At 32.1% G+C, this 12,065-nt stretch overlaps 4 protein-coding genes across 5 annotated transcripts in view; 2 read left to right on the top strand and 2 right to left on the bottom strand.

The window, feature by feature from the left end:
• LOC108903880 (osmotic avoidance abnormal protein 3) overlaps positions 1-3,926 on the top strand; it is a 23,165-nt gene extending 19,239 nt beyond the window's left edge. For both annotated transcript variants that reach the window (XM_018706220.1, XM_018706221.1), the window contains exons 9-14: positions 687-974; positions 1,031-1,131; positions 1,640-1,734; positions 2,961-3,087; positions 3,267-3,404; positions 3,576-3,926. In XM_018706220.1, coding sequence (XP_018561736.1) covers positions 687-974; positions 1,031-1,131; positions 1,640-1,734; positions 2,961-3,087; positions 3,267-3,404; positions 3,576-3,688 — 862 coding nt within the window. In that variant the 3' untranslated portion in view covers positions 3,689-3,926. The remainder of the gene's footprint in view (positions 1-686; positions 975-1,030; positions 1,132-1,639; positions 1,735-2,960; positions 3,088-3,266; positions 3,405-3,575) is intronic.
• Positions 3,927-4,028: 102 nt separating this feature from the next.
• LOC108903858 (cytochrome c oxidase assembly factor 7 homolog) lies at positions 4,029-5,131 on the bottom strand. Its single transcript, XM_018706178.1, has 4 exons — positions 4,989-5,131; positions 4,638-4,921; positions 4,338-4,584; positions 4,029-4,265 (listed from the first exon to the last, which is right to left on the bottom strand). The coding sequence occupies exons 1-4, from the start codon at positions 5,086-5,088 to the stop codon at positions 4,156-4,158; spliced, it is 741 nt and encodes a 246-aa protein (XP_018561694.1). The 5' UTR covers positions 5,089-5,131; the 3' UTR covers positions 4,029-4,155.
• Positions 5,132-5,340: 209 nt separating this feature from the next.
• On the top strand, positions 5,341-7,178 carry LOC108903875 (2-(3-amino-3-carboxypropyl)histidine synthase subunit 2). Its single transcript, XM_018706212.1, has 6 exons — positions 5,341-5,600; positions 5,652-5,764; positions 5,844-6,067; positions 6,124-6,267; positions 6,340-6,593; positions 6,646-7,178. Exons 1-6 carry the CDS (start codon positions 5,445-5,447, stop codon positions 7,099-7,101), a joined length of 1,347 nt encoding a protein of 448 aa, XP_018561728.1. The 5' UTR covers positions 5,341-5,444; the 3' UTR covers positions 7,102-7,178.
• LOC108903876 (beta-ureidopropionase) lies at positions 7,139-11,312 on the bottom strand. Its single transcript, XM_018706213.2, has 9 exons — positions 11,196-11,312; positions 10,755-11,045; positions 10,004-10,263; positions 9,377-9,471; positions 8,994-9,200; positions 8,833-8,943; positions 8,577-8,783; positions 7,409-7,495; positions 7,139-7,354 (listed from the first exon to the last, which is right to left on the bottom strand). The coding sequence occupies exons 2-9, from the start codon at positions 10,856-10,858 to the stop codon at positions 7,268-7,270; spliced, it is 1,158 nt and encodes a 385-aa protein (XP_018561729.1). The 5' UTR covers positions 10,859-11,045; positions 11,196-11,312; the 3' UTR covers positions 7,139-7,267.
• Between the last annotated feature and the right edge of the window lie 753 nt (positions 11,313-12,065).

Below are 12,065 nucleotides of genomic sequence, written 5' to 3'. Positions count from 1 at the left end.
TAATGGCCGGTCCTCATGTACAATTATTTACTGCGGAACTGCGGAGATGCGTAACTGCGAATCTCCGCAATTTTCAAACTACCGTCCAAATGCAAATGTCAAAAATAGTAGATGCGGATAACCTAGAAATTTGTACCGGTTTCTTTTCGAGTATTTTCATTGAGGTATTTCAAATAATTATCTATTAATCTTTATGTGAAATATATTTACAATGGAAAACTTTGATGAAGATACAGCTAATCAAACTAATCAAACACGTTTTCAGAATATAAACAAATACAAATGGCCGATAAATGTCACACGAGCACAAAAGTAAACACCGGAATACGGAAAAAGTTGAACCTAGTCAACTTTTATCCGGAACGCATGCGGATCTGTCACTTTTTCAAAATGGCTGCTGTGCGTCCAATATTTTTTCGATATTGTGATCACGTGGTTCCGCATCTCCGCAGTTCCGCACTAAATTATTGTACATGAGGACCGGCCATAAGCATAACTAAGAAAAGAACAATGAACACTTCACTCCAGATTTCGTCTTCCTCTTCTTTTTTTGGCCTTCACCCAGAGGGTATTTAGCCAACTCTTCTTATTCGAATATGTAAATCTCGCGGAATTTCTTAAATATTTGAAACGGGTTACTACATATTCAAAATTCTCCTTAATAAAGCGAATAAATATTTTTTCAGTGTCATAGCTCATTTACTTGCAAAAATCGACATGAACGAAGATCGAGAAATCCTCCAAAACCAATACAAGGACATAAGCCAGGAACTGCACTTGAAAACTGAGGCGCTAAGGAAATACCGGCACAAAGTGAAAACTCTGGAAAAGGAAATAACAGATATACAGAGTGAATTCGAAGTAGAGAGGCAGGATTATTTAGAAACGATCAGAAAACAAGATAGGAACATCAAGTTACTGTCACAAATTTCCGAAAGACTCACTGGGACCTTAAAGAAGGAATGTAATTACAGGTACAAAAATTGCAAGCGAAATATCTATAATTTATTGCGTAATAAATATTTTTCAGTGACCTAGACTTAGTAAAAGAGCAAGCGGTATGGTTGGAAGACACGCAGAAGTATAAATTACCAGAAATTATAGTGCCAAGGACCAAACTACCAACCCCAGGTACGTAATAATCCGTCATTATGAATAAATTTTTTAGTCAGTTAAACCACTTTTTTATGACTGAAATAGCGATTTCTGCATCAAAATTGTAAATATTTACCTATTATAGAATTATTTAAATATTTGGAAATCTGTTTGGAAATTATTCCTAACAAATCGAAAAAAATAAAAAAATTTAACATCCTGTATATCGAAAACCACACATTTATGGACCCACTTTCATAGGAAAAAAATGTCTTATTTGACCTCAAAAATACGCCCCTAAATTCTTTGTACTGAATTTTGAAGCAGCCTGTATATTTGTTTAAAATATGGAACAAAAAACTTAACATTTAACGAATATAAAAAGTAGTTTAACTACTTCTGCAACGTGATTGGGAAACCCTCACACGATAATTTGACAATATTATTTTCAAATAAATGAAAAATGATTATTAAACAAAACATTTTTTTTTTCAAATATTGTGGCCCGAATCATTGACTCCTATTAAAAAAAAAATCCGTGTAGGACGGTTTGGCGATACTCAAACTGCTCCAGCTAGATTGCAGTATGAAGAAGAATCTTGTGAAGATGAAAATTTTAAAACAGACCCTTTAATAAAGGTGATACAAATTAATGTTTTTAGTTATAATTGGCTTTTTTATTTAATTTTTTATTATAAGCTTGGAAAAGTTGTTTCGTATTTATTAAAATTTTGATAGTATACAGGGAGGATAAAGAATGGAATATCTATTGAAATTTTCTTAATTTTTCTCAAAATTGGCATCTGTAACATTACTAATTCCTACCTATATTTTTGTCTTTACAAGTGCCTCTAAAACATTTTTTTTATTTGAATAAAGATATATTACTACAACTATACAGGGTGTCCGGAAATTAATGCAACAAAATTTGGTCATAAATTCTTAAGACAAAGAGTGACCGCAAAAATCGCCCGTTTTTTCACAATTCACAGAGAACTAAAGGAAATTGATAAAAATATGTTTTTGGACTCAAATTACTCGTCGTAAAAAATTAAGATGAGCATAGCTTTTAGTTTTTTGAAAATTTTCAAAAATCACCCCTTACCAATAAATGTAAAAACTATTAGCATGTGAATTTTTCTATCGAACGGTTTTTGATATAAAGAAAGATTTATGCTCATGACTGAAATAAGCATGTTAAATTAGAAAACCCACCCCTAAGCGCGTTCAGGGGGTGGAATCATCCCCCAAAATAGAGAATATCAGAAATAATTGTAAAAATTACAAGAAAATATATTAAGATAATTCACATTTTTGGCATTTTTTCAACCCCCAAGTAGGGGTGATTTTTAAAATTTTCAAAATACTAAAAGTTATGCTCATTTCAGTTTTTTACGATAAGTAATTTGCTACCAAAAACATATTTTTATGTATTTTTTTTTTAATTCTCTGCGAATTGTGAAAAAACGGGCGAAAATCACAGGTTTTTTGCGGTCACTCTTTGTCTTAAGAATCTGTGACCGAATTTTGATGCATTAATTTCGGGACACCCTGTACATACGTAAAATCTGGAAACCCATATTGTTAACAATTTTCACCCACCCTGTATATTTTTTTTGCACGCTGCTTAAATTTTTTGGCACAGGACAAAACCACAATCGAATACCATCTAGCGATTCCAATGTATCTAGAACAGAATTGACTAGTCCGATGTATTTTAACGATAACGAGGTAAAACATCTTCTTTACCGCACCGTTCATTTTATTTACTTTGACTGCAAATTTGTAGATTTTTTTTAGTAGTATAGATACGTAACATGCACACGGAAGACACTTACAAACCTTACTTTTTACTTCATTGATAGAAACTCGATAGAAGCGAAAAAGAGGACATAATTGGTAGTTATTTCCAACCGACTATGAGGAGAGCTAACGAGCTACTGAATCAGTCCACAAGGTTTGACGCAAGTAAAGCTTTTAATACGTGGCGAGGTAAATATTGTTGATGGCGTATTAACAGAAAAAGGTGAAAAAATATTCTAGAGTTTCCAGATTTCAAAATTATTACCAAATTGGGCCAATTTTCAATAAAATCAATGCACGCTTTCTGTTTTCTCTTATATTTTTTCATCTTCACCGTATTAAGGACTGCTGGCATACATCTAAAACAGGCCACACGGGCCGATATGGTTTTCCAGATTTTGCCAGACGGAACAGATCAACTGAAAATATAAATCGTGAAGAGGAACTACCGAATGCCGTTAATATGAATCACAGTTACACCGGTCCGAGCAATTTGTGGATAAACGGTAATAATTTGTTATAAAAACAGCTCTGCCTCTAGTGTTATAAATTAAAGTCTTACGACCTTTTTTACGCTACCTTTTTAATAAAGTATATCACCGGTCAAAAATGGAACTTTTTATAGTAATACCACATAAAGTAGACTACTTAAGCTTTATATAGTGTCTTTTTCTTAGGGTCACCCTCAAATAGTAGCGAATCCTTTATTAAAAAGCCTTTACGACTAGAAGCATTGCCAAGCATTGTGAAAACACGAAGGGAAAGATTTAATACTATGGAATTTTTGTAAATTACTGAAATTTATCAGTCGTTGGAATTTTCATGGAAATGTTGAACTTGTTTAATGAAGTTTGTTATAGAGAAAATATATATTTACAATAAATAACGTTCAGTAAAGATTTAGAGGGAAACATATACGATAAAATTATATTCTGATATTATTTTCCGTGTAATGTTTTTTTAAATAGTTTTTAATAGTTTGCTCTAACTACTTACTGGACAAGTTAAATAGGCAATTTAATATGTTGACCAAATGTGTGATAAATATATATTTGAAATTTAAATTGTATTCATATTTTAATATGTATTTTTAATTAAATAAAAACTTATAAAAAATCAGTGTATTTCTTTACAAATTATAATTTTTAAAAACGATAAATAATTATTAAAACAGTTGTTATAATAAATATAACTTTTTTACTAGGTCTCTAGGTCTTTTCCCTATACTCCTTGTTCTTTTGCTGACTAGATAAGTCACTATGACAGCCCCTCTTGAAATGTCAATGTTTTATTACTTTGAACGTCCTTTTGCATTTCTAAAGCGACATTTTTATACTTTTCTGCCAATTTATCATCCTTTGCAACTCCTAAAGTAGATAAAAGCTTACATAATTTCAACTGAAAAATTAAATATTAATTTCCAAAGGACTTTTGCTTACCATCTCCTTTGGCATACATCTGACTTAAATTAGCGCAACTATACATGTTTCCTAAATTACACCCTTCTAATGCATACTGGAAAGCTTTTTTCATATCTTTAGGTACATCAAATTGGTCACTTTTGGATTTATCAGTACTATTTGAACTCGTGTCAGATTTTTTAACACCTACTATATACATTCCCGATAAATAATAACAGGCATTCGCATTTTTCCCGGAACAAGCTTTCTGTAATAATTTCATACCCTAAAATGTACAATTATAACAACATTGAAAAAAGTAAATATTTTCGCACAAACCCTTATCACATCTTGTTCTAATTCTGGACGATCATTTTTAGTAATTAGTAATAGTCCCTGATTTAAGCAACAGTCTGGTTCGCCTAAATTACACCCTTTTTCAAAGTAATCGTATGCTACTTTAAAGTCAGACTTTTTTGTACCTTTTCCCAACAAACTATACGTCCCATATTTTAAACAACTTTTGCCATATTTATATTCGTCACAATTATTTTTGTATACCTTTCCAGCTTTTTCGTAGTCTTTCTTTATAGATTCCAAGAAATCTGCTAATAAATGACATACTAAAAAAAGGAAAACATTAAAATGTGGCTTTAAAAAATAAGGTTATGCAACAGCGTTTAATTTTACCTTCAGGTTTTTTCTCACTGTAACATCCAAATCTGTATTCTATACCTAGATTTTTAACGTATTCTTTAACTTCACTTTCTGATTTTAAATTATATGCCATTTTTTATCAATAAAAAAGGTTAACTTTCAAATAAATTTATATATTGATTTGGCACTACTGACAAGTTTATTTTGCCTACTTTTGCAAGAATGCAAGTACATAGTTCAAATCCCACACAAAAGTCACAAACACAAAACGTAAATTTCTTAGAATAGATGCAAATGTGATGCAAACATATGTATGGAATTTAGTCAGTAGACAATTTAAATGCTTTCAGCATCAGTATCCATACATAACCTAAGTCCATGTGGTTTATTTATCGTTTATCGATTCATTTTGCACAAAATATTATTTTGTGTTCATCTTGTTAGATTTGACTTTGTATATACATATATTTTTTAATGTGATAATTTAAGATGTCTCACTCACAATTTTATGCTCACGAGAATGTAAGTTTAGATAAAAACGTTGACGCATCAATAAAGCCCGTCGAAACGAAGGCAGAAGATTTGGACAGTGTATATGAAATATACAAATGTGTAGATTGGATCAAATCTAATAATTTCCAGAAGGTATAAAATGTGAAACTATAGTTACTGATTTTTTTAAACTTCTTGTTTAAGGTATGCCTACAATTTCCAGATTATTTGCTACCCGATTCAAGCGAAGTTGCATTCAAATTGCAGTCCATCTTAAGTCAAATTGTTTACGTTTTAGGAGATACTGCGTATGAAAGGTAATAACATTTTTTTGGCTATAACAAATGGTGTATAGAGTTTTATTATATTAAGATATTCATTAATTTTTTATTTCAGTTGTTGCATAGATTATATTGCAGCTGCACATATCAATGCCGATGCAATTATTCACTTTGGACCAGTTTGCTTCTCAAAAACATCTGCCAACATTCCTTATTTAAATGTCTATGAAAAACATTTCCTTAATGTCGAAAAACTAAAAGCCAGCTTTGAGGAAAAATTTGGGGGTGGTAATAGTGGAATTACTATTTTAATAGACGCTGGTTATATACATCTTTCAGGTATGTACTAAATATATCTCCGTTTCGATAGACGTAGCATTTTGTGTACTTTGTAGATGATATTCAAGTAGCATTTCAAGCATATAAAAATGTTAAGGTGCAAAAAATAGATGAGGATCCTTTAGTCATTAAAAATAAGGTTATAATATTTCTCGGCAGCAGTGAGAGGAAGTTGATGAACATAGAATTTACTTTTCAACGTAAGTAAATTAATTTTAAAATTTTCTGTGTCTATCATATAATGTCAGATAGTTTATTGTCAATATTTTTAGCCAAACAACTTTATTACTATGACGGATCTATAAAACAATGCGAGGCCCAAACAAAAGTGCTGAAACGAAGAAATTATCTCATGGAAAAAATCAGAGATAGTAAAACGATAGGTATTGTTATTGGAACTCTTGGTGTTCAAAACTATTTAAAAATTATCGAAAGATTGAAGAGCTTAATTAAATCAAGGGGGAAAAAATATTACCTGATTAGTGTGGGAAAACCGACCGTAGCAAAACTGGCAAATTTTCAAGAGGTTGGTGGTTGTATAATTCAACGATTTTCTATTTAAATTCTTTTTATTTCAGATAGAAATATATGTTGTAGTAACTTGTTCCCTCAGTGAAATATACGAAAATCGTGATTTCTACAGGCCCATAGTAACGCCGTTCGATGTGGAAGCTGCTCTGAACCCTGACCCTGATAAAAACATAAGGTTTTCCTACGATTATAATAATTTTTTAAACGATAAACCGGTGGGTGAATATAGAGGCGAGGAAGAAACTGCAGACGTCAGCCTTTTAACAAATAAAATACGGACTTTAAACCATCAAGAGGAAAGTGCTTTTAATATGGACTCAAATACTTCACAAATAGCTGTTAGGCCGGACGGTACGATTATGCTGAGAGGTAGTCGTGGAGCAGAGTTTTTAGCTCAGAGGTCGTGGAAGGGTTTAGAACGGGATGTGGCGGTAAAGGAAGCGGAACTAGCCAAGGAAGGAAGATTGGGTACTGCAAAGAAATACCAAAACGAACCAACGTGATACTTTTCAAGTAGATCCTTTTATTTTTTTAGAGTTTTTGCTGTAAAGTAAACTGATTATTAATAATGTTTAATTTATGTACGTTAAATATTTTTCCTTAATTTAAAATTATATTTTTCTATAATTTCGTTTCCTGCATTCCCGTAGTTTCCGTTTACAACTTGCTTTACTTTTTCTTTATAACTTGAGGTACAAATTCCGGCGAAATAGCCAAACGTAAGAAATCTGCATACATGTCGAGCCTTTGCGTCATCTAGAACGAAATAGATCGAAAAAACAATCTAAAGACCATTTTAAAATAATTTACCTGGAATCCCCAATGGTCTTTTACTTGTCGGCACAAATTTAGGTCCAATTCCGCTATTAGTAAACCGTTTGTGGTTCTTGGTAACCCCTAAAATAAAATTCTCTTAGAGGTTAAAAAACAAGGAGTTAATTGGTACAACTACAACAGGTGCAACTTTGAAATTCCAAAGAACATTTTTTTAAAATCTTCGTAATTTTCATATTCTACTGCTGGTGCAACCTCTAATAACAGCTAGCACATACCCAGTTGGGAGCTACTGTCGCGGATTTAACTAGGTCATTGGCTCTAGTTGCCTATGTTGGTTGGTCGACGGTGTATCCTACGTCATTGCCCCACGTTGGGCGCCATGCCGAGGATTTAGGTATGTCGATTGTCTATCCTCTGTCTAGCCCCACATTGGGCGCCATGACGCAGATTTTGCGCGGTCTGAGTAGTTTGTGGTGGAGTTGACCTACATTTTTCTCCCCTTGGCATATTTAGAAGGTTGTAAACCATCATAATCCATCCGGAAGGAGTGTACATGTCTGGGTCCCTTTTCACCTGCGGTGTTGGGTCGTTAGTCGCCCGCTTGCAGATGAGGGGGTTCCAAAGCATCTTGATTTCCTCTTTAACATTAGCCACAGGGGACGTCAGGGAAAGACGCGAAGATTTTTGCTATTTGTTTGACCTGAACTACACGACCTCTTTTGTAGAATTGTTCCCAATATCCGAAATATAGATGAATTTTGAAGTTCAATGGGCAACATTGATAAGCTCGCACATACGAATTAGGTCATAAGCTGTCCAGTAGCAGGGTCGAGAGGACTTTAGGAAGGGCAGTTTAAAAAATAACGATCTAATTAGCTAGGGACCCAAAATGGCTATCCATTGTGTTTATTAATTTTCTAGTTAGCGGTATTTATCATGATTTTAAAATTTATCTCCAAATCAACGAAATTTAAAAAATATATATTTTTTATATAAATTTAATCATTACATTCCCCACAGAATAAAACAATTTCTGGTTTCTGTCAAAGAAAGAGGAAATAATTCACTCTAGTAACATCATTACCATCTAGAGAGTTTTGTGTTAATCATTGCCAATGGTGTAAGTCTGGTTGCCTAACATTCGCTATCATGGATCCCTATATCTAAAAAGAAAACATATAAGTGAATATTCCTTTCTTACCGGTGATCTAGAACCGTTGGGTGCAGCTACATAACTAGAACCATAAAAATGACCAAAATCTTTGTGTGCCGGCTTGCCATTGCCAGACGTAAATTCGTGCTCGAAGATTTCAGTTCCGACCCTATTAATCGCACACGTAAAATATCCGTTTGCTATAGCAGCATTTCTTGCCTCGATACCCCACAGAGGCTCGCTCAGTTCTCCAACCTAGAATATAAAATATGTAACTAGTTGTGCGAACACGTAGAAAACTTACGGTAGCAGACGGATTGAACACGATTTCGGCTCCGTTGATGCCAAAAGCCAACCAATTTAGAGGGTGGTGTCTTCCGTAGCAGATATTAATTGCTATTTTTCCAAATTCCGTCTGCAAATAAACACAATTTATTCACGTGTACCTCTCGTTACTTATTTTACCTCAAATACTGGGTGTCCAGTGTTCCCTTCGAAATAGTAAGTAGATTCGTTAAAGTCACCAACCCTCGGTATGTGATTTTTCCTGTGTTTTCCTAAGTAGTCTCCGTGATTGTCTATGACAACTGCGGTATTCCAAATAGTCTCGCAATGTGTTTGGTCTCTTTCCAAAATTGGAGAAATTATTACCATATTATATTGCTTGGCCAACTGCAATGACATCTCACGGTAAAATTTAAAAATATATACAGGGTGTATTTAATTTAAGGAGCACAAAGGTTTTTTGTCACTGAAATATTGCAACCTACTATCTATTTTCATAATTTCATTAATATACAAAATTTTAATGTGCCAAAAAAATTGAGTTTTCTTTAATTGGCAATTACCTCTGCTAAATATAATGTAGTAGGTCCCTGTTCTGCACTTTCTGCGTATTCGCACCATGGAATCTTCTCTCTGGTACAAAACGCAAATGGCATATCTGCAATGCAAAGTCCGTTCAATTTAAATGTCTATATACGATATATAATTTTAAATCTAATAAAAAAACTACACTGGTAAAAGTGAACGTTGTGCATAATACTATTGAAAATAATTTTCTGCCTAGATCACACTTACAGAAAGGTTAGAAATTAAAAAAGAACAGAGTTAATTACAGTTCAAAAAAATCGTACAACTTATAACTTACTACCTTAAACACTGTATTCCAGTTTAAACGTTTTTAGATTGTTTCTGAAATTCGTTGAAATTATTTTAGCAAACTTAAAAAATCTTAATATAAATAATAATGAGCCTATTATTTTTCGCAACATTTCTTTTGACATAATATTTTCAATATGTTTTATCCAAAGTTATAAAATTGGAAAGGGTGTTTTTTTTAAGGTATTTCAGTATAACTTTTATCCGTTATCATGGCTGATCTGATATAAATGTCATTTGAGCAGAAACATCCTGTATAGCAAAAATAACTTTTGAGTTACCGGCACAAATAAACAAAAATATGTTAAACTTACTCCATGCCTCCTGAAAGCAGAAGATATTTACACCTCCCTTAAATGCGACTTCAATGGCTTCCTTAGCCAGCTTAAACATTGCATCGCGGGTCTCTTTAATAGGAGTGGACGTAGGAACAGGGTGTTCGTGCTGGAATAGTCCCACTCTAACTTTTCTCGGAGCTCTCAACTGCTCCTCTTTACACTTGAATCCACTCGATACCACATTAATTTTATAAAGGGACGCTAGTTTGCTTACTTCTTCGGGCACACTTATTTCACTAGAATATTAAATTTCAGTAAATCAGTATAACTGTTTTCAATGGTGATAAAACGAGGGTCCCATAACATTTTTTAGACCTACATAGGAAGTTTCGTCATGAAACAAATTTGCAAAATAAAAATTTAAGGGTTTCTTTTTCATAGCCAACTAAGAGATACAAACAGCCGTTTTTTTCTTTTTCAAAATTTTCATTTTTCTTAAATTTGCAGTGACTTACGAAGTTTGAGAATTATAAGATCATGAAATTAAAATTTAATTATGTGTAACTAGGAGAACAATTTAATTTTGCGAAAAATAAAAAAAATCTGCAATCCTTTTTAGTTTTTTATTTCACAAATTTCATTCAAAATAACGTCAAAAAGATCTCTCTATGTGAATGTAGGACCTACAAAGAGTCCCTTAAAAAAAAGCATAGGACCAGACACCACTGCTGGTTTTTATGAAAAATGTTACATAATTTACTATGCAAATATTTTTACAAAAACTTACCGTGTTTCTTGTCCATAAAGTACATTATGAACTTTTTCATAATCATCTTTGGGCAGTTGTTTCAAAATATCTTCAATGCTTCGAAATTCTTTAATGTCAGACATATTAAATTATGTTTAATAATATAGTGAAATTGCTATACTTATATATTTATTATTATTATTATAAATTATTTCTTCAGCTCAGTAATAGAGGCCTGTTGAATTTGTTGAATTTAATAAGTGGTATATGGGTTTGTTGAATATTTATAAATAATTATATTGAATTAAATTTCCTCAAAAATATTCTTTTCTAAAAATAGGTAAATTAGTTGGGTTATTTAACAATAACAAATAGGTATATGCAAATACTTTAGTACACCAAGCATATGATTTAACAATTTAATTTTCGTATTATGTAGAGAAAACTTAGGTAACTTTATAGTATTTACTAAATACTTACAAATTGTTTAAATATTTACGACATAATTCCTGATATTCTGCTGATATCTTTCTGTTTAGATAAACCTTGACAAAGTGTGTTTTGATAATGGTAATGGTATAATAAAAATACTAAATATAAGAGCTTAGGCATATGATATTTTAACAAAAAAGAAAATTATTACTTGCTTCCCAATATTTTCATTCTAAAAATTCGTCCCTAAAAAATAAACATAGTCTCCAGTACAGGGTGAACCAAATATTGAATTGGAAATTGGATTTTATTTGATTGGATAAGAGAATACTAGATTATTTAACATACTTCATTTTAATTTGGGTGGTATTTAAAAAATTGTGGACGGAATATAAAAAAAAAAGAAGAAAACGTAACGACTCTTGTAAAACAGTAATTGACGAAACCACGTAGCCATACCATTCTTTGTTGTTGTCGTTACTCGTCATTAGTCCAAAATTGATCACATTAAAAAAAATTGAAGAGGCCATCTTTTTAACGGAACACCCTGTATAAATATTACAATAGAACATTAGGGCCTTTCGATTTGGCAAAAATAGTAACTATTAGTAGCTAATAGCTATTTAGAGTTACTCTGAACTGATATTAGTTGCTAATAGGTACTAATTTTGCCAAAACGAAAGCCCCTATTGTAGAAGAATTCTGCCAACTCTAGCTGTTGTTCTAAAACCCATTTAGTCGATGACGTCATAGAAATAAACTTGCGTTTCACAACGCAAGGTTGCGTCACTTAACAAAATTTGCTACTGATCCGGAATTTTATTTGAAATTTTTGTTTTGATATTAAACAATAAATGAACATTTTGAATTTGTATTTATTACAGCTTTTGAAATTCATCTAGGTATTGAAATATTTTA

Source organism: Anoplophora glabripennis, unplaced genomic scaffold, assembly GCF_000390285.2.
Source record: "Anoplophora glabripennis isolate ALB-LARVAE unplaced genomic scaffold, Agla_2.0 scaffold49, whole genome shotgun sequence".
Classification (NCBI taxonomy): Eukaryota; Metazoa; Arthropoda; class Insecta; order Coleoptera; family Cerambycidae; genus Anoplophora; species Anoplophora glabripennis.
The sequence above is the reverse complement of the archived record's forward strand: the minus strand, read 5'-3'. Positions and strand labels throughout refer to the sequence as shown.